Source organism: Macrotis lagotis, chromosome 1 (genome assembly GCF_037893015.1).
Source record: "Macrotis lagotis isolate mMagLag1 chromosome 1, bilby.v1.9.chrom.fasta, whole genome shotgun sequence".
NCBI lineage: Eukaryota > Metazoa > Chordata > Mammalia > Peramelemorphia > Peramelidae > Macrotis > Macrotis lagotis.
The window spans coordinates 849,382,354-849,409,071 of record NC_133658.1 but is presented as its reverse complement, the minus strand read 5'-3'; the positions used below and the strand labels follow the sequence as shown (position 1 = coordinate 849,409,071).

Genomic DNA, 26,718 nt, shown 5'->3' with positions numbered 1-26,718 from the left:
GCTTGGGGCGGGGGGGGGGGGCAGATAGCCAGGGAAATGGAGTCTGTAGTACCCATATCAGAGAGGTTGGGACTGGTACCATACCTCCTTCCCTGCCTTTCAAAGTATGAGATTATTCAAACGAGCACAAGTAGACCCTTCCTCTTGGAGAGAAATATTTGTTCTGCTCCAAATCCTGCCCCAAGTATACTCTTATATACCCCAACTCCCATCCATCTCTCCTATAGAATCAGCATAAAATCAGCATAAAAATGAATGAGGGCAGCTAGGTGGCATAGTGGATAGAGCACCAACTCTGGAGTCAGGAGAACCTGCATTCAAATCCAGCCTCAGACACTTAATAAATACCTAGCTATGTGATCTTGGTCAAGTCACTTAATCCCATTGTCTTGCAAAAAACAAAAAAAAATTAATGAAGTCCTTTAGTGAGCTGTCTGAGGATTCAGAGTGAAAGGGACCTTAGAGATCATCTAAGTTCATCCTTATTTTACCAATAAGGTCCTAAGAGATTAGGTGATTTGTCTAAGGTCACATAGGCAATAAATGAGCAGAACTGGAAGCAAAGTTAGAAGATAGGCAAATCCAATTCCCTCTATGACATCTTGGACCAATGGTTATCAAGCTTCTGTTTGAAGACCTTTATTGTTGGGAAACTTACTGTTCCTCAAGGTGTCATCACCAGTCTTCCAAACTTCCCCTTTTCTGATGATGGAACCGTCTTTCTTATTATCACTCAGGTCCACTACTTCAAAGTTGTTCTTTTCTCCTCATTCTCCCACATCCCTCACATTGAATCGTTGCCAGATCTTGAGTGTACCCTATGCAACCAGTCTCTTGAATCTCCACTCACACAACCACAACCCTTGTGATGAGGCCCTTATCATTCCTAACCCAGAATTTGTCAGTGGTCTCCTAATTCATCTCCCTTCTTTCAGGCTCTTCCTTCTCCAATCTACTTCTCCACTCCACTCCAATCCACAAACATTGCCAGAGTCAAATAAAAATAGGGCCCACTAAACTATATGGGCCAAATATTGGCTTAGAAAAACACACATTGACATTATCTATGTTTTACTTCATTTTTATTTGTTTTGTTAATTATTTCCCAATTACATTTGATCCTAGTTCAGGCCATATTTTATCCTAGTTCAGTTCCTCAGGAGTGCTAAGGAATATATTACTGTCAAAATAATCTTCTTTAAAGCATAACTCGATGTCATCCTCATGCTCAAATATTTTCAGTGGCTCCCTATCACCTCTAAAACAAAATACATACTCCTCAGTTTGGCATTTAAAACCAACTCAGACTCCAACTTTACTTCCCCTTTGTGTTTTGAAGCAACTGAACAACTTGTTTTCTCAGACCTTTATTTCTCACAGACTGTCTGTCATACCTGGACCATGGTTCCACTTCACCTCTGTTTTTTAGAATCCTTAACTTTCTTCAAAGCTTGACTCTAAATTACTTCCCACATGAAGTCTTCCCTGGTCCATATCTTAATACTTCCTTTCTTAGTTTGTCATTTTTACTTTTGTTGATAGGTTATTTTCAATTATATCTGACTCTCCATGACTCCTTTTGGAGTTTTCTTGTCAAAAATACTGCAGTGGTTTGTCATTTCTTTCTCCAGCTGATTTTACAAATGAGGAAACTGAGGCAAACAGGGTGAAATGCCCAGAGTCACACAACAATTAAGTGTCTGAGGTCAGATTTAATCTCATTTCTTCCTAACTCCAGGCCCAGAACTTCATCTATTTTACCATCTTAATGCCATTTTTTTCTTACCTGTATTCTTTCTCTTACTTTCCTCCTCCTCCACTTCCTAGTACTCTTACTCTCTCCTACCACTTCTCTTCCTAAAAGAATAACTCCTTGATAGCAGGAAATGGTTTTATTTTTGTTTTTATATCCCCAATATACACCATCATGCATTACACATAATAGGCACTTAAATGCTTACTAGATCTAATGGAATGACATGTTGGAAATTTCTTAGTTATACTGAATGGAAAGGCATTTATCATGTACCATGTTCCAGGCAATTTGCAAAGGACTGAGGATACACACAGAAAAAGCATAGCATCATACATTTATAGCTGGAAGGGAACCAAGAGGCCACTGTTTCAATCTCTTCATTTTATACACAGGTAAACTGTAGGACAGAGAAGTTAAGTGACTTGCCCAGGGTCAAACAACTTCTAAGTCTCTGAGACAAGACTTGAACTGAAGTCTTCCTGATTCCAAACCCAATACTCTATCCACTATGCCACTTGACAGTAAGACCTTCCCTGTTTCCAGGGGACTCTAATTAGGGGAAAAAACATTGTTTGGAATATATATGACATTCCATATTCCAGAAAGTTCTACTTCAACAGATATGGTGTTTCCAGTTTTACTGACCCAGGCTCAGCCAAGAGACTTTTTTTCTAATGATGAAAGGTCTCAAATTCTGATTGTATTACCTTGTGCAAGTCCCATTTCCTAACTGGATCTCTCTCTCCTCTATCTTGGTCTTAGTTTCCTTTCCCATAAAATGAAAAGTTTGGAATAGATAATATTCTATTCCTAAATCTAGCATCTATGATAGGAACTTTCTTGGACAAAAGAACCTTTGTTCCCCTTCTGACCCTTCCTTTCCCCTTCTTAAAAAATGATGAAGAAGATGAATTTGTGAGAGAAGGCAGAACAAAGGGAATTTAGTATCAATTAAGAGGATCTTGGTCCAAGCTGCAGCCAGCCCAGTGTGGCAGTCTCTGTTTTATGTGCTCCGAGTTTTATTACCCTTCATCTCTCCTCCAGAACATAATTAATTCAACAGAAAAATTGTAAATATGGCTGGTTTGGATGATAAAATCTGGGATAATTGTAGCTGTGGAAAGTAAAATACAACCAAAGGGTCCCAACAAACCTAATTAGTCCCCTGATTTCCTGCTGGGAATGGGATAGTCCTAGCACAACATCAAGCAGGCCCTAAGGATAGGAGACAAGGCAGATTGGGGAGGAGGGAGGAAGCTTTAGAATGATCAAGGACTCTCATGATCCCACCTTCCTCATCATTCAGGCACCAGACCTTCTGGAGAGAGAGGAGATGTGATAGCAACATGGCCTGTGGACTCTTGTCTCATCCAGAAATGTTTTCTGTCCCTGTCAGATTTGACTATAGAACACAGAATGTCAGACTGGGAGGGTCCTTAGAACACAAATGTCAGAACTGAGAGGACCCTTAGAACAGAGGATCTCAGAATTGGAGGGCCTTTAGAGTATAAAATGTCAGACCTGGATGGCCCTTGGAATACAGAATGACAGAGCTGGGAGGGCCTTTAGAACACAGGATGTTAAAACTGGGAGGATCCTTAGAACATAGAATGTCAGAGCTGGGAAGGACTTTAGAACACAGAATGTCAGAGTTGGGAGGGCCCTTAGAACATAGATGTCAGAACTGGAGGTTCTTACAACTCAGAATGTCAGAATTAGGAGGGTCCTTAAAGCATGAATATCAGAACTGAGATGTCCCTTAGAACAAGAATGTCAGAGCTGGAAGGCCTTTAGAATGCAGTATGTCAGACCTGGAAGAGGAAAAAATATCTGAGCTGAAAGGAGCCTTAGGACATTAAACACAGAATTTTGAAGCTAGGAGTGATGATCTTAGAACATAGAGTACCAAAGATAGCAGAAACCTCCAAGAATGAATCAGGCCACCTTATTTTACAAAGCAGGAAAGTAAAGTCCACTAAGGGGAAGAGACTTTAGATAAGGGCAAATGGACAAGTCCCTGTTTCCTGATTCTCAGCTTGAGGCTTTTCCCTATACCCTAGTAGGCCTCTTATTCATTTTGTTTTTTTAGATTTTTCAAGGCAGTGGGGTTAAGTGGCTTGCCCAAGGCCACAGGGCTAGGTACCTCTTATTCTTTCTTTCTGGGAAGGAAGTATTTTCTTCTGAACTGAAAAAAGATAATGGGAGAGTTTAGGAATAAATACATCCCCTTGGGAACTGTCTGCCCATGAAGCATCCTGTCTACTAGGAACATAGTTTTGAATATTATCATCCCCATTTTACAAATAAAGAAATTGAGGCCCAGAGAGGAGAAATGATTTGCCCTAAATCACTCATTTGCTAAGTAGTAAAACTTGAGTTCAAATCCTGTTTGATACTTACTAGCTGGGGAAGTTGCTTAATAGTAACAATCCATCAATAAACATTTATCAAGTACCTACTAGGTGCTAAACAGTGGGGTAAGTAAGCACTTCTACTTCCCAGGGATGTTGTGAAGATTAAATGAGATAATATATGCAAAGTGTCACATAAATGTTAGCTATTGTTGTTATAATTATTATTGGTATTATTATTTATTGATATCCAAGGAAGGAAATACACATTTATAAAATATCTTGCCTCGCTATACTACCAGGCACAGTTCCTGATTTCAGGGTCAGGGTTTCTTCTAATGACCTTTACCCCCCCCACCAGACCCTGGAGAGGAGGGGAGGAGAGGACCCAAGTGTTCAGATAATTTAAATTTATTTGCTTCTCTCTCTCTCTCTTTTTAAGGATCTTTATGCATTAGACTTAGAACCCTATCGCTACTCTGGAGTGAATCTGACAGGGTTCCGGATCCTCAATGTGGAGAACCCCCATGTGTCAGCCATTGTAGAGAAGTGGTCCATGGAGAGACTGCAGGCGGCACCCCGGGCTGAGTCTGGCCTCCTGGATGGGGTGATGATGGTGCGCAGGGCAGGGCAGGGCTGGGTGGAGTAGTTATCAAAGGAACTAGGGAGGGGTTCCTCCTGATCTATCCATAATTATGGTGACCAAGTAGGAGTCTGAAGTTTTGGTGAAATTTGAGTCACCCTAGGGGCATAATCACTACTGAGTGGGAGGTGAGTCTGAATCATTTCTGTGCCAATCATCAACACAGCTGGCACAAAGACTTCAGCTCTGGGAAGCTAAGTGGGATCCTAGCCTCTTCCTGACAGTACTAGCCTGGCAGGAAAAAGATAAAAAGGTGGGTGTCTTATTTAATGATGATTTATCTGTTGGGGGGTAGGAGAAAGATGAGCAGATAACCAAATAAATTAGGGCACCTATCATGTGTGTGTGTTTGAGGGGTATACATGTTTATGTTTATGTATACACATGTGTATGTTGTATACATATGCATATATGCTATATGTACACATGTGCATAAATGGATATGTGTATTGGTGGTACCTATGTGGATATATATGTATGTATGTGTATAGGTATAGTTTGTATGTATATACATGTGTGCTGTCTGTTTCAATGTATTCATGTATGAAGTAGATTGCATTCTAAAAACCTGTTTTGTTTGTACAGACATGCATAATTGTACATATGAGTACAGAACAATAGCACGACACTTCATACAGTGTACAAGCATTGGGTAAATATGTGACTAGTTGTGTATGTATGTTTCAATTTAGAACCAAGAGACCCCTTAGAGATCATTTAGTCTCACACCTTAATTTTACAGAGTAGGATACTAAAGCCTAGGGAGAGGAAGGGATTGGTCCAGGGCCACAGAGAAGTAGAAGAAGCACTCAGATTCTGTGTTCTTTTCTGCCACACCACATTTTTGTGCAAATAAGCAGCTACTTGAATATATATATTGTGATTCAGTGTGGCCTAGTAGAGTGCTGAAATTGGAGCCGGAAAGATCTTCTGTCTTTCTGTCTTCAGTGTTTACTGTCTGTGCCTCACTTTCTCCATCAGTAAAATGGGAATAACAGTATGATAATTATAACACAAAGGTGATAAATAAGATCATATAGGTAGAGTACTATGTAGGTATGTTGCAAATTGCAATGATTCTGTGTGTGCAGAGAAAGGTGTATTTGTTGTGTATGTGCTTGAAAGTATGTACGCAAGTAAATTCTACCTGTGCTTGCATCACTGTGTGCTTGCATACATCTGCATGGAGATGTAAGCATATTTAACCACCTGTATATTCATATGACTGTGCCACATGAGCACATTTATGTCCCTCAGATTGGAATTGGGACAGATGAAAAACTTTTCTCTGAAAGACTGAGTTAACAGTCCTATTAGACCAGACTGGACTTCCCCAGGAAGCAGTGGGGTTTCCATAGGCTACCCTGACCCAGCATGGGCATGCCTTCATTAGTGAGAGTGCTGCAGTCTATGAGGTAGACAGAATAGAAGCAGCTCAAAGGAAGTATTGCATCCAAAAGTTTAGAGTACCCACCACATGTGTTCACCTGAACTATTCGTGCCCAGCCTGTGGTAGAGCATTCTGAGCTCATATTGGGCTGATCAGCCACAGTAAGTCACACTGTAATTTGTCTCAAACATAGGGGTGCCATTTTATTCTTCTTCAAGAACAAAGGACAAGAATGAACCAACCAGTTAGGGTAAGATAGACAAGGACCTAGAGAAATACTTTGGACCCTGGTTCTGGGAAAATACCATGTTAGGCCTGCTGCCTCAGTTTTTTCTTTTTTTTTGTGGGATGGAGAGATCTCCACTTATCTGAAATGTTTCAGGAGTAGTCATTCCATACTGTAAGAGTGTGGATAAATAAATCCTCCTTGCCCCAGGTCCCTTTTGCAGCCCCCAAGACTGAGTATAGGAGGTGATTGGAGAATTGGAAGGATTAAATGGAATAAAGCTTCCCTTGTCCTTAGGGAAGCTATCCTTAGCTCTGCTGCCCTCCCTACCCTTCCATTCCAGACAGATGCGGCCTTGCTCTATGATGCTGTCCATATCGTTTCTGTGTGCTACCAACGAGCTCCGCAGATGACTGTCAACTCGCTGCAGTGTCACCGTCATAAAGCTTGGCGCTTTGGAGGTCGTTTCATGAATTTCATCAAAGAAGTGAGTGGTCTTTGTCTGGACCAACATGGAGGTGGGAGAAAAGCCCTCAACCCCAGATGGGAGGGAGCATAGGGCAGGAAAGAGGGAGGAAGAAAGGCACGCCCATGGCCAGGGTCTTAGGCAAGGACACAAAGTTTTGTGAGGTAGGTAGAACAAGGATTATCAGTGCCACAAAAGGAAACTAAGGTACAGATAGGAGAAGTGGCTTGCTCACAGTTAAAGTAGAAAAACCAAACCTTGAACAATATTTCGTGACCACTAACTCAGTGCTTTCAAACATACCTAGCTGTTTTGCTTTTATTAAGATTAGATAATGATGATGCCATGTTCCTGAAACCTATTGTCTCAGTGAAATCTGTCCAGAACTCCTACTTCCAGGTACAACAACTAGTTAGAGTACTGGGCCTGGAATGAGAAAGACTTGTATTCAAATCTGGTTTTAAACACTTATTAGCTGTATGACCCTGGTCAAGGTACTGAAACTATACTTGTCTTAGTTTCCCCAACTGAATATTGGGGATAATAATAATACTACCTCTCTCCCCTATTTGTTTTAAGGATCAGATTAGATAGCATTTGTAAAGTGCTTAGCACATAGTAGACGCTTAATTAAGGCTTGTTTCCTTCTTTGCTTCTGGACTAAGACCAAAGCATGGGGACACCTTAAACCTGGGAAACAACAAATTAGTAGACCTCAGATCTGCCCATCTGCCAAATGATGAAAGGTTAGAATCCTACCTTTGGAGTAACATGACTCATGAGTCCTTTTAGGGTTTACACTTAAAGACCTCCAGTAATAGAGAACTCATTGCCCTCTAAAGAAAAATATTCTGTGTTCAATAAGATTTTTATTTTTCCTAACCTGAAATCTGTGTCCCCAGTACTTTCATCATATGCTTTTAGTTGTCTCCTCTGAGTCCAAGAAGAAATCTAATCCCTTTTCTTCTTAACAGGTTTTCAAATACTTAAAGATCATCCCATATATCCCATCTTCCCTTTTCCAGAATAACCACCTCTCAGTTCCCTCAAGTGCTCTTCAGATTCAATGCCATCTAAGCCACCTTTCCCTAGAAAACCACCATATTGTCAATACCCTGCCTAAAATGTCTTTAGTACTGAACCCAATATTCCAGACAAAGTCCTCCTCCCTATTTTGTTGACTGGGCTTCTGCCAATGTAAGTGGTTCCCAATGCAGACATATCTATCTCCCATTGAGATTCCAGTCTACCCAGAGTCCTAGGTTGTGTTTCATGGACAGTTGATTCTCCATACTGGTACAGCTAACTAAAGGTATTTCATTGACTCCAATACTCTTTTAACTTTTTTTTTCTTCCCCAAAACAATTTCCCAGCATGTACCTCTAGACTCAGCCAAGGCCCCCAGTGGGAGACTGGGTCAGAAGATAAAATTTGAAAGGGCTTCCTGTTGTCTGTTCTTGCTCTATCTGTTCTCTCCATCCCCCTTTCTGCCAGCCCTGGAGAGCACATGGACAAGATCAGAACAGAGACTAGGTAGGGAGTGGGGATCCTCAGGGTTAAATACTTGATGGTCTTCAGCTGCCTGCAACTAAAGTTATTTATCAAAATACAGGAAAGAGTTTTAGGGGTTGTCATGAAGTCAGGGATCCCCAGATTGGAATCCAAGGAAACAAGGATTTGTTAAATGCCTGCTATTTGCCATTGTTTCAAATAGCTTACAAATACTCGTTTGTTCCTCAGAATAGCCCTGGGAGATAGATAATAGATACCTATTATTAATCTCATTTTATTGATTATCATCCATCCCTTTATGGCCCTGGAGGGCCTTGCCTTTGGTAGGAAGGAAGGACCTCCTATCTTTGGAAAGATACCTGGGGCCTTCCCCATCTTATACTTCTCTGTAAGAAAGTTATTTTTATTCCTCTTGCTGTCCATCATTAGAAGACTTGGCAGGTCTTAGACTCTTCAGCTTGGGTGGACCTGCCAGAGCTTAGTAATATTTTGGAGTGCTGATGGTCACCTCCTTGCCCTGATGGAGGTTAAGAAGAGTAACTCAGTAGAAAGGATTGACAACTCGCTTCCAAATGTGGGACTCACAATTGAGTATAATACTCTAGATGTGGACTGATATGGGCAGAGGACAATGAGATGCTCATCTCCTTCATTCTGGACACTGGAATTCTCTTAATGTCCTCAAGGCTTGTCATACTACTGATTCTCATATTGCTTGTCAATCGGTCAATAAACATTTATGAAGCACCACTGTGCTTAGGGCTTAGTATATAATAAGCAAATACAAATAAACAAGCCCTCAAGGAGCTTACAATCTTATGGGGGGGACAATAAGCAAAACAAAATAAGAACAACCAAGATATCAACCATATGAATTGGAGATAATCAACAGAGTAAAGGCACTAGAATTGTAGAGGAGTGGGAAAGATTTCCTGGAGAAGGTGGGATTTTAGCAGGGACTTAAAGGAGTCAATAAGGGAGAGATGAAGAAGGAGAGAATTTCAGTATGGCAGACACAGTCAGAGAAAATGTCCAAAGTAGGGCTATAGAATGTTATATGCCAGAAACAGGAAGGAGGCCTGAGTCACTGGATCATCAAAGTGAGGGTGAGTAAGATAAAAAGAAAACCAAAAGAGGAGAGCAGGTTATGAGGGCTTTGAATACCAAAATAAAGGATTTTATATTTGATACTGGGTGTGATAGGGAATTAATGGAGTTTATCAAATGGGGTGTAGGGTGGTATGTGGGTGAGATGATGAGACTTGTGCTTTAGAAGGATCAATATGACAACTGAGTGGACAATGGTCTAAGGTGGAGAGTAACAGAAAGGCAGGGAGATCAATCAGTAGGTTTTTGAAAAAAATTCAGGCATAAGGTGATAAGACCCTGACCCAGGGTAACGGCAGGGTCATAGGAGAGAAGGGACAACACCTTCATGAAGGTGAAATTGATGGGATTTGGAAATCAACTGGGTGGTAAATGAGTGAGTTTAGGATAACTGATAAGTAGCAAGCCTGGGTACCTGGAAGGAACATTGTACCTTAGAAAGTAATAGGAAATTTCAGAAGAAGGGAAGATTTTGAGGAAAAGATGAGTTCAGTTTGGACATGTTGAGTTTAAAATGCCTACAGAAGATCAGTTTGAGATGACCATTAGATAGCTGGAGATGTCAAACTAAAAGGCAATGAAGAAGTTAAGGCTGGGGAAGTAGATTTGAGAATGTTCATTAAAACTACAATGAACTTTTTAAAAAATATGATAATTGAACCCATGGGAGCTGATGAGATCTCCAAATGAAATAATAGAGGGTCCAAGAACAGAGTTCTGAGGAACACCCACTTATAGAAAGCATGACCTCTGTTGCTGGATCAAAAGAGAGACTGAGAAGGAGAAATTAGCTTTAGATAGGGCAGCTTAGTGGCACAGTGGAGAGAGAGAGAGAGAGAGAGAGAGAGAGAGAGAGAGAGAGAGAGAGAGAGAGAGAGAGAAAGAGAGAACTGACCTAGAGTCAGGAGAACTAAATCCAGACTCAGACACTTACTAGCTATGTGATCCTGGGTAAATCACTTAACCCTATTTGACTTAGTTTCCTCATATATAAAATGAGCTGAAGCAGAAAATGGCAACTCACTTCAATATCTCTGTCAAGAAAACCCCAAATGGGGTCATGAAGAGTTAGATGTGACTAACTGACAAAACAACAAAAAGAAAAGAACTAGGATAGTCAGTTAAAACCCAAAGTCTTCACATAAACTGGTGGCTACAGGGGTGGGAGAGAACCCACTGGATTAGCAGTAGAGACACCAGGATTCTAGTTATAACTCCAATTTTCTAGTTGTGTGACTTTGGATGTCAGTCAACATTTCTAGCTTTCAGTTTTCCCATCTTCAAATGAGAAGATGGAACTAGATTACTTCAAAGGTCCCTCTTACTTTCTGTGATCTCTGCTGTTAAACCAGTTGTTCCACATTTGTGTTTGTGTAGTTTACTTTATGAGCCCAAGCATAAAATTTTACATTTATTCTTATTAAATGTCACTGTTGGACTTGACCCTTTATTCTAGTCTGTCACAATCTTTTTGGATCCTAATTTTTGATCTAGTGTGTTAACTATTTCTCCAACATTTACCATTCCCATTTATGAGTGTATTAAAGTCATAATAAATAAAGATTTTAAGAGACAAGGGTGGGCCAAGGACAAAGTACTGAGGCCACTATTAGAAAGCTCCCTCCAAGTTATTGTGGATTAATGGAGCAATACTCTTTGGGTCCAGTTATTTAAATAGTTATAAATCTTCTTATAGCCACAAGGCTATTTGAGAGACACTGTCAAATGCCTTGCTAAAATCCAGATATTCTATATTCTCAGCATTCCTCTGCTCTACCCAACCTAGTAACCCTGTCAAAAAAGGAAATTAGGTTAGTCTGGCATGACTTGTTCTCGATGAACCCATGCTGGCTTTGTTTTCTAAGTGCTCCTGAGTCTCCCTTGAGCAATCTCCTTTCTCAGTCACAGCCTCTGCCTTCCTCCAGCAGATCTGGGAAGGGTAACTACTAACAGGTCGGCTACCTGCTGTAAGCAACAGAAAGTTCCAGCTCATCAAGTGTGTGCTATCTCATGGTGTCTCAGAGTTGAAGAGATGAGGGCAGGCAGGAATGGCAGATGCTTCCCTAGTATTGAAAGGATCTTTGCTGCTCTGACATTTTGTTTTATGGTTTCCTTTTGGGATCAGAGCATCTGGCCATTACCAGACAGGATTACTGTTATTTAAGGGGCTCACACACATCCTTCTGCCATATGCCCATCCAGAGGGAGGTCTGGCTAGGAATTCCTCAATATAGGATTTCTCACATTCCTGAAAAATGAAGAAGCTGACTTCCTTTGGCAAATAATGAGTCTTTCCCAAGGAAATCATAATAGGATTTGGGCTGGGGTTCGGGGAAGGAGAAAAGTGCTGGGGAAAAAAATCTCCTCTTTCCAAACACATGAATTATTCTAACAGTTCTCAATATTGTCCACCAGTAACAAATCTACTTACATCCTGGGCTATTGAGAATTACTGGAGAAAGTCTCAAAACCCTGCTGTTTGGGTCCTTGACAAATTCATGCTATTTAATCTCCCCAGGCTCCCACTGCTATTTGGCAGTCCTTTTATTCATCTCTTGTTAACTCTCTATGAAATTTCTCAGTCTCTTCCAAACCTTTTTACCTCTCTCCTTAAAACTCCCCTCCATCCACACCCCACCTCAGGAGCCACTTTGCTGAGAAGACTGAGGCCATCCAACCCAAACACTCTTATCTTTTCTCCTCTATGCCTTTAAACCTCTTATTCATGGTGCAAGCATTTTTAAGCACCTATCCTATACAAGGACTTGGTAGAAGGGCTTGTTCATAGCTTTCCTAAAATGAGGCACTCTTGGACACAATGTTCCAGATGTTATCTGGCCTAGGCAGAGGACAGCAAGATAATCTCTTCCTAGACTTCCATTAATACTGCTTAAGACTGCAATATTATTTTGGCTACTGATTCATATTGATTTTGTGGTGAATTAAGGCCCCCCCCACATCTTTCCATCAGCTGGGGGAGGCAGGATAAAGTGATGAGATAGAAAGTAATGGACAAAAAAGTAAAGGAATCTGAATTCTAATTCATACTTGATTGCTAGCTATGGGACTAAGTGAACCCAACACCAAAGTAAATTGTTCTTTAACACCCTCTCTTCTCTGTTTCTTCTCTGAGAGGATGAGATGACTATCCAATGCAGAAACGAACCACTCCACTGTGTCCTTGTTTCCATTTCTGCCCCTCCCACTTAATCCAAGACCTTGAACCCTTCCTCATGCCATCTTTCTAGTTCATCTACCCTCTTTGCCTTTCAACTGACTCCTTTCCCTCAGATTAGATGTTCAAGTCTCCCCAATAAAAAAGTTTTCTGATGATGCACCCCCCCAAACTACCTTCCTAGCTCTCTCCTTCCTTTCACTGATAAATTCTAAAAAGAATCATCTACGCAGGCTGTTTTAACTGCCTCACCACCCACTCACTCTTCAACCCTTTGCAGTCTGACTTCCACTTTTCTCCACTCACACAGCTACCACTTTAGTTCAAGCCCTCATTACTTCTCACCTAGACAATAGCAAATTGATCTCCCTACATCCAATCTCTCCCCTCTTGGATCCATCCTCCTCACAGCTGCCATAGTGAGATTTCTGAAGCACAAGTCTGATCTCATCACTCGCCTGCTCAATAAATTCCAGTAGCTCCCTACTGCCTCTAGGATGAAGTGTAAACTGCCCTATTTGGCAATTCAATTCCTTCTCAGCCTGGTTCCAGCTTCCTTACTTGAAGGTTTTTTTCACATTAATTTTCTTCATGTAGTCTTCGATCCTACCAATCTAGCCTCTTTACCATTCTTCACATGAGACACTCCATAACCCATCTCTGCTTCTTCATGGGCTGTCTTCCAGGCATGGATTGCCCTTCTGCATCCCTTCTGTAGCTGAGAATCTCTACCTACCTTCAAAGTTCAGCTCAAAGATCACCTCTTACTAAAGGCTTTTCCTGTTTCTCCCTAAATTCTAAAGATTCTTTGTATGATTTTGTTTATTTTGTATCTGAGAAATCAGCTTTTGACTGAATTCTTTCGGGTTACCACTTTGTTGTCAAATAAATGACCTTTTCTTAGTTCATAGCTTTGTTGACATGCTTGATACATATGATCCACCATAGCTTGTCTTTTATGTCTGACTCTCTCTTTTTCTCTGTCTGTCTCTGTCTGTCTCTGTCTCTGTCTCTGTCTCTCTCTGTCTCTCTCTCTCTCTCTCTCTCTCTCTCTCTCTCTCTCTCTCTCTCTCTCCTACAGATGATCTGGCTATAACTTCTCCTTCACTCTTTTCCTCCTGCCTTCTAAATGTAGGTGTCTCCTAAGGTTCTGTTTTCATCTTCTTCCTCTTATTTTCTCTATAAGGCAGGTAATTAATGATTGGAGTCAGGAAGAAATGAGTTTAAATCTAGCCTCAGATATTGGCAAAATCTGACTAAACTTCCTTATCTATAAAATGAGGACAATAATATACTTTATTCCTAGAGCTGCTGTAAGAAAATCATTTTATAATTTGTATAAAACAATTTATAAACCTTAAAGCATTTTATATAAACCTTAAAGCATTATAGATTATATGTTATGTATTACTTTATTAAAATATTTCCTTAACTTATTCATCTACTTCCAAGGCTCTAATCCTTGCATCTATATGCAGTACTCTCAGTTCTGTATTTCTAGCTCCATCTTCTCTACTATGTTCTGTTTCAGCATTTTTGCAGTGGCCAACTATGCTTCTAAATCTTATATGTCCTTAACTCACCTCAAATTCATACACAAAGTCAAGTTCATCATCTGCCTAGTTCTGTCCCTCCCAACCATCCATACTTGAAACTTTCAAGTCACTTATGTAGGCTCCTTGAGGAGAAGAACTGGTTCATTCTTTGTCCCTTTGGCACCTAATACCTTGCCTAAAGTATGGTGGATACTTAACAAATGGTTCTTGATTAATCAGTTAATTGATTACTACTTTCTTCTTGGATTCTGATAGACGAGCTTTTATCCCATCTTGGTCAGAACCAGACCACTTCCAAACCATGCTAAAATATGGAAGGAAGAAAGCAAATATTTATTAAATATCTATCATGTGCCAGGCAATATTATCTGCCTTGATTCTCCCAACAACCCTGGGATGGAGGCACAATTTAAAAAGGGCAAGGCCAGAAGCACATAGCCAGAATAAAGTAGGATTTGAACATGGATCTTTCTGACTTTCTATCCATGGCTAAGCCCTTCTTTTTTTTCCTGCCTTCTAGCTGCCCCTTTATCAATTGCCTTCCTTTATTTGAATGTAAAGGCAGCAAGATGGTTCAGTGGCTTGAGCATCGGGCTTGAACTGTTCAGGAGTTCAAATTCAGTCACTTACAGTTACTAGCCATTTGACCCTGTTTGCCTCAATTCCCTCATATTAAAAAAAGAGTTCTAGAAGAAAATAGCTATACCATTGCAAAAACAAAATCAAAACAAACAAGCCTCAAATGGGGTCACAAAGAACCAAATATGACTAAACAAGAGCCACAATATCAGTTGTTAATAACTACCTAGCTGACCTCCATGCCTCTAGTCTTTGCCTTCTCCAATCTATTTTTCACACAGGTTCCAATATAATCTTGCTAGGTCACTCTTTAAACTTCCAGTGACTCCCTACTACCACAGGATAAAGTCTAAAGTCCTTAACCTAGCATTTTAAAGGGTTCCATAGACTTCTCCATGATTCATCCCAGGTGTGAAGGTCTATGATTTTGTGATCCCCTGAGCCAGAAGCTTCTTGAGAAAGGGTCTTGCTTACTGAGAAGGTCAGCACCCTATTGTTTTCTATCTTGGGTGAATTTTAGGTTTAAGCTATACCTAATAGATGCTAAACTTGTGTCTATAGGAATCAGTAGCATTATCCTGAGTCACTGATCTAGACCTGAAGGAGACCCTCAAGGTCCCTTAGACCTTCCATGACTCCTTGTTTTATAGATAAGAAAACCAAAGAATGAAATGACTTGACCAAAGTCACACACCTGGTTAGGGACCGAAGTGGGATTAAAATTCAGGCCCAGTAAGGACAAATTGAGCCCTCTTTAGTTCAGTACTCCTCCCATGGTGCTTCTTACTGGAGTCAAAAAGCTTTAGAGATTTACTTTGGCTCTTCATGTTATACAGAGAGACTCAGGCTAAGGTTCTCCTTTTGAAATTCATTGGAGAGGAATCCATTACAAATGTATCCCAAAACTCTTTTTATGGAGCAATCTTTCCTATAAGGCACCAAAGATAAAAGTATTCTAGTTCTCCAAGGCACAACTATGAATCAGTCAATCAACAATCATATATCAAGTGCCTACAAAACTGCCATATGGGGGCGGCTAGGTGGCACAGTGGCTAGGGCACCGGCCCTGGAGTCAGGAGGACCTGAGGTCAAATCTGACCTCAGACACTTAATAATTACTTAACTGTGTGGCCTTGGGAAAGCCATTTAACCCCATTGCCTTGCAAAAACTAAAAAAAAACTGCCATATATATTCTAGGCACTAAGGATACAAGGACAAAAATGAAACTGCCCTTGTTCTCAGAGAGCTTACATTTTATCAGGGGAAAATAACATGATACAATAGATTGTGTGTTGTGTGTGTGTGTGTGTGTGTGTGTGTGTGTGTGTGTGTGTGACACAAACCATTAAGAATTCCTAAAATTACTGAATGGCTTCCCTTTGTTGACTTAAACCTGCTATTTCTGATCCACTTGTCCAAGAGCTTAATTCATTAGAGTGTGACCCTGGACAATTAATAACTCACTTGGTTTTTGCTACTTCTTCAGAATTGAGAAGTTGAACTTGATGACTTCTGAGGTCCCTTCCAAACTAAGGTCAATGATTCTCTGACTCTCTAAACTTATGCCAACAGAGCCTGAACTCTGGCAGCTGAAAAGTTTTCTAAATGAGATCTATTAATGGAATGTGCCCATCATTCAGGAACCAGCTAGCTGAGTACAAAAATACTCTCATCATAGGGGCGGCCAGATGGTGCATTGGATAGAGTATTGGCCTTGGAGTCAGGAGGATGGGAGTTCAAATCCATCCTCTGACACTTACTTGGCTGTGTCATCTTGGTCAAGTTACTTAACCCTGTCTGTCTCACATCCAGGGCCATCTCCAGTCATCCTGATTCATATCGGCACTGAACTCAGATGACTCTGGAAGAGAAAGTGAGGCTGCTGCCAGCACAGCTCCCCCTCACTCAAATCTAATTCATGTGCTTGCCATGGCTTCACCTCACAGGATGACATGGTTTTCTTCGAGAATGAATGGCAAACATTATTATTATTATTACTCCTCATCATGCAACTTGGACACTAATGAGTTAATTTATTCAGCTAAAGCTATTAGGGCATGGAGGGGACTTTCACATAGCTTTAGATTTGGAAAGAATCTTAGAGGTCATTGAGTCCAAGACCTTTATTTTAACAGATAAGGTAATTGAAGATGTAAAAGGTTAAGCAACTTGACCAGGATCACAGCACTAGTAAATGGCTGAGGCCAGGTTTGAACCCAGGTCTTCCTGACTCTGAGCCCAACATTCTAAACCTATACATCACACTGTCTCTCAATACACTTGAGTAGAAAGGTAACATATAGAATGAATTCATTGTAAATTTTTTGAGATGATTGTGTCTCAAAACAACTTGAGAAATCCTGCTTCATTTAATTATTACAACAACCTTGGTAGGTATGTTAGGAGTGCTACCTATTTCATGATCTCTATATACTGTTAGAGAAACCAAGGTCCAGGCAGGTTAAGAAACTTGAACAAGGTCACACAACATCTCAAATGCAGGGTGGAGATGCCTAACTTTCAGCTGATGACTTTTCCTAGCCAACCACATTCAGGGATCTATGTCTTCTTGTCTAGTTGTGTGACAGCCCCAAAATAAGGCATTTTAAGGACTTGGCATTTCTGAGAGGAGGTGGAAAATACCAGGCCAAAGTTCAGAGCATACAAGGCATCTTTCATTTAGCGAATCCTCAGTAGCACTGGCTGCTGTTTGGAGTGTATCTGGCAGGTGGGTAAATGCGAGAGGATGAGGAGGGGCTCCCTCTCTCCCTTTACCCTGTGCACCTGCTGACATTTCCTTCTTCCTCAACTGACAGAGGGACATGCTGTGCCTGGAACTCAGGCTGGAAAGGATAATAATAATAATAATAATAATCGTAGTTGTAGCAGTAGTAATGATAACTCCATTGACACGGCATTCAGAGACTGACAAAGTACTTTGTTCACTGAACTATGAGGGATGAATTGTATGCATCACCATTTTATAGTTGGGGAAATCTCAGAGAGTTAAAGAGGTTTTTCCACAGTCACATAGAAAGTAAATGTTTTTCTTGAACCTAAATCTTCTAATAGGAAGACCAGAGTTTTTCCCAGTCCATACAGATGCTGCCCTAATGATGCATTATTTTGATTGAGATTTACATCCATTGTTTCATTTGATTTTCAAATCAACTCAATGAGGTTAAGTCTGTGATTATTATCATCCCTATGATGCTTATGAGGAAGCAGACTCTGAGAGGTTAAGTAATTTTTCCCATGGCTGCAGCTTGAATTTCACCTTCTGTAGGAAGCCTTTGCCAATCTTACCCTACTGCTGATGCATTCTTCTCTCTCTCTCTCTCTCTCTCTCTCTCTCTCTCTCTCTCTCTCTCTCTCTCTCCTTTCTCTCTTTCTCGCTCTCCAATACATATACAAATTTACATATATAGAAATATGGATATAGATTTCCTTATCTAATTTATCTATACATCTATCTTTACCTTTGTATAGCTATGATATCACCTTTGTATATAGCTATGATATCAACCTTTTGGAATGTGAGTTTCTTGAGGGCAGGGGATGATTCTTGTTTTTGGTTTTGTTTTGTTGGGATTTGGGGGGACCTTTCTTCATATTTATCCTGGTAGCTGGCCCATAGTAGATAATGAATAAATGTTTCTTTCTTGACTGATTGATAATAAGTGTCAGAGATGATATTCAAACCCAGGTCTTTTCCAATTCCAAGACTTTTTCCACTAAACTCTGCAGTGAATTCTTATGCTTCCTGTAAGAACCCTGAGAAAGTGAGATAGGATGAAGAAGACTACTTGAAAGATATCATCCCTATGTTAAATATTTTCAGAGATAATGCCCTTGTTCTTTTGATCTCAGATCGTAAAACAAAAATCAGAATTAAGTAAGAATGACTAGAACAAAGCTCTAGAACACCATAATTTGAAGATATTGACTACATATGTACTCCTTCTGCAGCTAACTACTTAGCACCTAGTTGACTAGAATAATTAGTTAAAATAGAAAGCGACCAAACGTTACTTCTTCCCCCCCAAGTGGTATGATGGTGCTCCAGGTGCATACCTCCTCAAGACAACTCCGTCTTTGTACCTTTTCTGAACAGGGCTTCCCCAGCAGCAATAATGGTCATATTTTTTTTCCCAAAGGTCTCTCCACCTCTTACCTTCCCCCAGGAATTTTTGTGATACTTATCCTAGGTCTTGGGATGACTGGTTGTGACTTTGGGAAGAGGTAAGACTAGTAAGGGTAAGTTTCAGAGAAACTCTCAAGTCGGTCGTGGTCTCAGTGTGGTACTAGCCTAGGTACTCAGACTGGTTGTGGGAGGTCTGAAGAAGTAGAATGAAATGACCTTGGACAGCTCCAGCAACATCAACAGTAACAAGAGATGGAGGGCTTAGGAGGCCCCAGAATGGCAGTAACCTTTTATATATTTGTATGTAAGGGTCCTCTGTAAATCAAACAATTGTCTGAGGTATTTTATTCTGAGCCACCTCTCAGTCATTTGGTTACAACTCATCAACAACATCACAGCCACAACAATCCTTGATGCCTGGGTTCCAGGCTTTGTATTGCTATGGCTTTCCTGAGCATTCAAGGATGAACAGTTTTGGACTAGTCATTGAACTAGTCTAAACAGGACTGACTTCTCTCTATCTTTATCATCTGCTTCTGCCTGTTTCTATGTCTGTATCCATGTCTCTTTGTCTTTCTTTCATCTGTCCCTCCTCTTTCTCATTCTCACCTCTCCTTTCTCCTCTTGTCCTGCCCTGACCTCTCATCCTTTTCTTCTATTCCCTCCCCTTCCTTTGTCATTTCCTTTCTGTCTTTTTTCTCTCCTTTCTCTTTATGTCTCCTTCCCTCCTCCTTCCCTGATTCTATCTATGTCTGTTTATGACTCTTATCTATGTCTCTCTCTCAGCCTCTATTTTGGTCATTGTTCTCTTTTTCTATCATTCTGGGTCTGTTTCTGTATCTAAGTTTCTGTTTCTCTTGGTGTCTCTGTTTCTGTCTCTGCCTCTATCTCAATCTGTCCCTCTGTCTCTTTCTCCTCTTCCCTACCCCACTAAACCCCATAGTGTAATAGAATATCATGAGAGACCTGAGTTCAAATCCCATCTCAGATGCTTACTAGTTGTGTGATCCTAGGCAAGTCATTTAGGAGTTGTTTTGGGCCTCACTTCCCTCATTTGAAAAAGATGGATTATAATAATACTCATAGTGCCTACCTATCTCACAGATATGTAGTGAGGATCAAGTGAGATGATGTAAATAAAGGACTTTGTAAATCTTAAATCTCTGTATAGTTAAATCTCTGTTAGTTGTTATTATCTCTCTCTCTCTCCATGATTCACTTGCTCTTTTCTCTATTCTGCCTGTTCTCATCACAGTTGAGTTTATGGACTAGTCTAGGTTTGTACTGATGAGTTGTGCTTGCTGGCCTTCCTACTCCTTCCATATTCCATTTCCTCCCTTAGTTGGACTTTCTCTGTCACAATTCCAGGGACCTCTTCTGCTCTGCTCTGGAGACCCTTATCATACTAAACATTCTCTGCTCAGCTTGGTCCCTAGTCCTTCCTCTCCTCCCCCTCCTCTGGGATCTGAGAAAGGCAGGCAACATTTGCACTGAGCACAGAGGCAGGGGGCTCATTTGGGCAAATCTGAGATCGATGTTCAACAAGAAAGGTACAAATGTAAGTCTGGCTAAAGAGTATAATAGAATTTATGGAAATCACCGGCCTGTGCTGCAGCCTGCAATGATGGAGGTGATTATTAATTAATCATGGTCTTTGGGGAAAAGTCTCGGTGTAAGGAGTAATTAAAATGAAGCATTGTACAGTTGTACCGAATGATGATTTATGAGGCTAAGTAATTGCAGCTCTGCCCTCTTCCCTCCGGCAGGCTCAATGGGAAGGATTAACTGGACGGATTGTTTTCAACAAAACCAGTGGCTTAAGGACTGATTTTGACTTGGATATCATCAGCCTAAAGGAAGATGGCCTGGAGAAGGTGCGTAAAGGCCCCCAGCATACTTGCTGCTGACCAGAGGCAAGAGACATTCCAAGGAATGTCCTTCTACTTCTCAATAAATTTGAAGAAATTAGGTCTTACATTCCTTTTGGATTCTGGTGACCCACACCCAAAGAATTAACCCACAAATCACCCACTTCCAATCCAATCCTTCAACATGAATGTCTACTCTGTCCCAAGCATGGTGCTAGGTTCAGTGCCTATAAACATAAAGTTTAAAACTTCTTGCCCTTGAGGAGCTTAGATAGTGGATTTATTGGTTAGTCTTTTTCAGTAGTTTATGACAATTTATGACCCTATTTGGAATTTGGGCATGTTTTTTGTCAAAGACCTGTAAAGATTTGCCATTCCCTTCTCCAATACATTTTCCAGATGAGGAAATGGAGAGAAACAGAATTAAGTGACTTGCTCAGGATCACGCAGTTTATATATGTCTGAGGCCAGATTTGAACTCAGGAAGATAAGTCTTCCTGACTTCAGGCCTGACATTCAATCCACTATGCCATCTAGTTGCCCTACAAGGTGTGATACACAATATAAACAGGTAACCAAAATATAGGTAGGGAGAAAAGGCACTAGCAACCAGGGATTTCAGGAAAGTGTTTTGTAGGAGGTAACAATTGAGCTGCACCTTGTTTCTAAGGAGAAAAAGTGAGAATAGAGTGAATACTAGCTTGGCTAAAGGCACAGAGACTGGAGATGGATGGAGTCCTAAGTTCCAGGAACAGTCAAGTAATGTATAATAAAATGGAAATGGTAGGTTGGAGCAAGATAGTGAAGAGATTTAAAAGTCAAGATAAGGTGGCTGAATCACTAAGAATATCAGAGAAGGAGAAGGCAGCAAAAGATCAAGCTTTGGTGGACACCTATAGTTATATAATGGGACATGGATGCTAATCCTGCAAGATAGACTCAGAAAAGTATGAAGAAAACTAGGATAGAATGTCATAAAACCCAGAAAGGAGAAAATATTTAGGGGGATAAAATAATCAAGAGTATCAAATACTGCAGAGAGGCCAAGAAGGATGAGAACTGAGAAAAGATTTCAGTATGTGGAATGGAGTAGGAGGAAGCTCTTATATCCAGTAATTCCCACACTACTATGGATCATTCCTTACTCATAACAGAAGCAGTGACAAGGTAGAATGTGCTCAGTAAGAGATTTGGGATGAGGAGGGGACTCAGATTATGTCATTTGAATATCATTTCAAAGAAAATGAGGATGGTGTGATCTATACAAGACAGTGAGAATTATTTATTTAATCAAGAATATTTATAAAATATCTACTGTGTGATAGGCAGTGGACTAGGCACTGGAGATAGAAATATAAAGAATGAAGTAATCTTTATGTGCAAGCTGCTAACATTCTAATAGGAGAGAATATACATACATGTATACATATAAATGCATATATGTATACATAAAAATACATATTTATCAATATAGAGTAAATATATATATGTATATATATATATATATACACACACAAAATAGTTTGGATAAAATGGAACCAACTTAATGACTTTCTTCTAATATCTAAGGGCTATCATGTGGATTAGGGGCTAGATTTGTTCTGTTTAGCCCCTGAGGGAAGAGCTAGGAATAGTAGGTAGACATTGAAGAGAGGCAACTTGTAAGGAAAAAGATTACTAAGAATGGATTGGACAACCTTGTGAGGTACTAAGTTTCCCAACACTGGAGGTATTCAAGCAAAGGACTCATGATCTCCTGTCAGGTACCAGGTAGTGGTTTAGACTGGAAACCTCCAAGGACTCAGTCATCTCTAGTGTCTGAATATGTGAAGCACAACTGGTGATTAAAGCCATAATCATAATATACATAATCATTGTGTTTCACTGAATCAGAATTTCTGATAGTATAGAACATGCTTATCCGCAAGGTTAAGACTAGATGATATATATCCATCCTTATAGGGATGGACTCACAATAGTGCAAATAGTACATGTAAGGAGCTTTGAAGTGACCGAAGTACAAATCCACACCAAGCTGGATGGAGTTAGTCATGGAAAACTTCCTGAAGGAGGTAAAGTTTTGAAAGAAGCAATAGGGGTGGCTAGGTGGTGCAGTGGATAAAGCCCTGGCCCTGGAGTCAGGAGTACCTGGGTTCAAATCTGGTCTCAGAGACTTAATAATTACCTAGCTGTGTGGCCTTGGGCAAGCCACTTAACCCCATTGCCTTGTAAAAACCTAAAAAAAAAAAAAAAAAGAGAGAGAAAGAAGTGATAATTTTAGGGAATTTCTAGTGGTGAGAAGGATAAGAGCCAAGGCCTGGAGGCTGACAGGGTATCCCCACATGAGAGCTAAAAAGTTTGTTCAGGCAATGAATTGGACAGGTGCCTAGGACCAATCATTCCTGAGAAGGGCTGTCATACCTATTAGTATGGGAGATACCTCCATATCCCTCCCCCACCCCAAGAGGAAGGTAGATACATCCCCAGGCCTTGGAAAAAAATGTGAGTCCAAGTGGTCTTTTTGTCAGATGACTCCTGGAATCATCTTTTGCACTCACATTTTCTGTGATTTCCTCTGTTCTTTATTCAAGGAAATTACTCCATTGTCTCACGTGTCATTCTCACCAGGCCAAACATGAATACAGAGAATAGAAAAACCTGGAAGCTGTCCATGGTTCTGATAAATCCCTGACTTTAAGGTCCTGAGGGAAGGAATGGATGTGGAAATAGAGGACTCAACTTGGTAAAGGTAGAGGCCATGAATTCTTTGACACTGAAGAGATGGGCAAATTCCCCTCTGTGTGTTTTCCCATGCTTAAAGAACAGGCTTCTACATTTGGATTCAATCTCATTCAATTCAACAAACATATTAAAATGCCTACTATGTTCAAGGTATTAAAAAGTTTATGTTGGGCTTGGTATCAGAAAAATCTGGGTTCAAATACTAGTACATGATCAATAAATGTTGTTTAATGATTTTTTAATGAATTAATTCAATCATTCAATTAAGGCAAGGTATGTTACATACCATTAGAGGTAACATTGAGAGTTTGATATAGATTAAATACAACAAAAGTTTTCCCAATACATTTTGAAATATATTACCTGTACAACTAGGAGCAAGTCATTTAACCTCTAAAGACTTCAGAAAACTCCATAGACTTATTTATTAAATCATGGAAGAATTGTCATCTGCACTGATGGAGGAGACTCCCCTACCAGATGTCCCAAATGTCAAGAAAATCACATAGCCTACATAAGTTCAAGACAATATATTAGCATCTGAAGATGCAAAGATAAAACCAACATATACCCTGCTTTCCAGGTACTTGTATCCTATTAGTGATGATGTGGGAACAATTATAATTCAAGTAAAATTCATTTATTAAACATTTATAGCATCAGAGTCACAAAGACAAAAACAACAAAATATATCTGTCAACAAGTAATTTACCTAGGTCCTCTTCCCTCTTAAGTTCCTCTCTACTCCTCTCTTGCCTTCCTTCTTTTCTCTCCCCTTTCCCATTTCTCTTCTTCATTTTTTCCTTCCCTTCTCCTCTTTCCTATCTTCCTTCTTTCCATTCCCTACTCTCCCTTATTCTCTTTTCACAGTAATAACTGACATTTACATAGCCTTCAAGGTTTGCAAAATACCCTACAGTCCACTGAAGTAGGCAGTACTACAATAATTAAACCCATTTCATAGATTATGAAAGTGAGGGGGAGTGACTTGCCCATACTTACACATCCAGAAAGTGTCCAAGCCAGAAAGCATCAGAGGAGGGATTCTAACCCAGTCTGTCCTTCTTTCAAGGCCAGCATGCTTTTTCCTATCCAACACCGTCTCTCATCATAGTTCTTCATTTGCTCATTTGCTCTCCACCCCCATAGCTATCCGATGGGTTAACCATAGAGTGACCCTCAAGTTATGGCTGTAAGTTGCAAATGTGGCCTGTGACAAGTCAACCCTGAATGTCAGTAGCTGAGTTCATGACTGCCAAGGTCTTGGACCTGAGTGGATGAATTTCAATGGCTGGGCTGAGAACTGTCTGAAATGCAGGAATGGATTGGGGAGGATTTGTCAGTTCTCATCTCTGAACCATGGGTGCTCTGACCACATCTGCTTCTGGTAGATACTTCATTTAGGGTTTTTCAGGAAATGGGGGAAGATGGGTTTTTCCTGAAACTCCTTAAGGAGTATCCTCCCTGTCCTCTCCATCAAGCAGTTTGTAAACTCTTGTAAACCTCTAGCCTTGCTGTGAGAGGGGTCACAGTTTTTCTTCCTGATGATAAAGCCCAGACCTAGAAGATAGGGATTGAGGTGAAGAAACAGTATGATGCTGTAAAATACCTATGACTACCTTTTGCCATCCCTCCATCTGAGCCATAGTCTTTGGGGGTATTTGGGCTGGGCTGACAAAAAGAAAGTCAGTGCTTGCCCTCATCCTTTAAGAAAGTGAAGGATCTAGGGAAGGAGGAAGAGAGTTTTGGAAGGAGGGAAGGAAACAAAGCAGGGAGGAATGAGGCAAGGTAGGAAGATGGAGGCCTCCCATGCCTAGGATGCACTACTTTCTCATCTCCACCTTCCAGAATATTTCCTTTCCTTCCAGGCTTAGTTCAGGTGCCACATTAAAGTATTTTTTCATCCTTCCAGTTTTTGGAGACTTTTTTTTGGAGTTCCCATTTGCTTCTGTCTCTTTGTACTTTGCATTATCTTCATCATTACCATATCCCATACACTTGGCATTCAAATGTAAACTCTTTGAAGGCAGAAACACTTTTGTTGTATTTAATCTATATCAAACTCTCAATGTTGCCTCTAATGGTATATAACATAGCTTGGCTTAATTGAATGATTGAATTAATTCATGAAAAAATCATTAAACAACATTTATTGATCATGTACTAGCTATCCAATCCTGCTATGGGACTATGGGGACAGGCAGGATTGTCCGAAGGCCCTGGAATTTCACACCTGCTTTGGGCTTTAATCTCAGTTTAGGAAATGTGAGCAATGGGCCACTCAGTCTACTTTGATCTAATCCCTTCCAGGTCCTCTCCAGGACACATATTCTCCATCATTCAGGCAGCAAAGGCAGGGGGGCGGGGGTACAGAATGGCTGGCCAAGTGTCAGATCACAGTCTTCCAGTATTGTGTTTGCCCTACTGTTTGTTAAGCCGGATGGGCCCTGATCCTGCCCGCTTGGGTGTTGGGAGGATTAAGGCAGAATTACTGGAGCATAATTACATGTCTCTTTGCTATCTGGTTTGCACAGCTCTCTTAATGGGATATTTGTAGTCTGCCTCTCTGGTTAATTGATTAAGTTTCCTGGGTTCCTTAAAGAGGATGATTTCCTCCTGAGGTTGGCCAAGGACAGAAAGGGCATGAACAGCCTTGGGAGATCAGATTGTTTCTAAAGGGTGGTGGGAAGAGCATAATATGGGGAGGGGAAGAGCATAATATGAATTTGGGGGAAATTCAAGATTTTGTGAATATTATTTAAAAGACAGGGTGCGGTAGGAGTAGTTACTATAAACTCAATATGAGATGTATATTTTGGCATCTAAAAAAAAAGATAATGTCATCCAAGGCTGCCTTAATAGGAGTCTAGTGTCAAGAATGAATGGGGTGATTGCTTCACTGTCCTTTGTGCTACACAAGCTACGTTTGGAATATCAAGTTCTGAACATCTTGACTGAGGAAAGACATTGGCCCCTCCTTATAATAATAGCATTATCCAGAACTTTAAAGTTTTCAAAGAGCTTTTAAGATACTATCTCAGCCTTGTAATGTATTGTTATTATCTCGCTTTACAGATGAGGAAACTGAGGCAAAGGTGTTATGTAATTTGCTTGAGGTCCCACATGTAGTAAATGTGTGAAGCAGGATTTGAACTCAGGTCTTTCTGGCTCCAAATTAAGCATGCTGTCCCATTGTGCCACC

General features: G+C 40.4%; 1 protein-coding gene across 1 annotated transcript in view; it reads left to right on the top strand.

Annotated features, from left to right (window-relative positions):
* GRIK3 (glutamate ionotropic receptor kainate type subunit 3) overlaps positions 1-26,718 on the top strand; it is a 309,202-nt gene that overhangs the window by 206,311 nt on the left and 76,173 nt on the right. Inside the window, exons 7-9 of the mRNA XM_074216447.1 lie at positions 4,550-4,723; positions 6,710-6,853; positions 20,673-20,780. Of these exons, the coding sequence (XP_074072548.1) occupies positions 4,550-4,723; positions 6,710-6,853; positions 20,673-20,780 (426 nt within the window). The remainder of the gene's footprint in view (positions 1-4,549; positions 4,724-6,709; positions 6,854-20,672; positions 20,781-26,718) is intronic.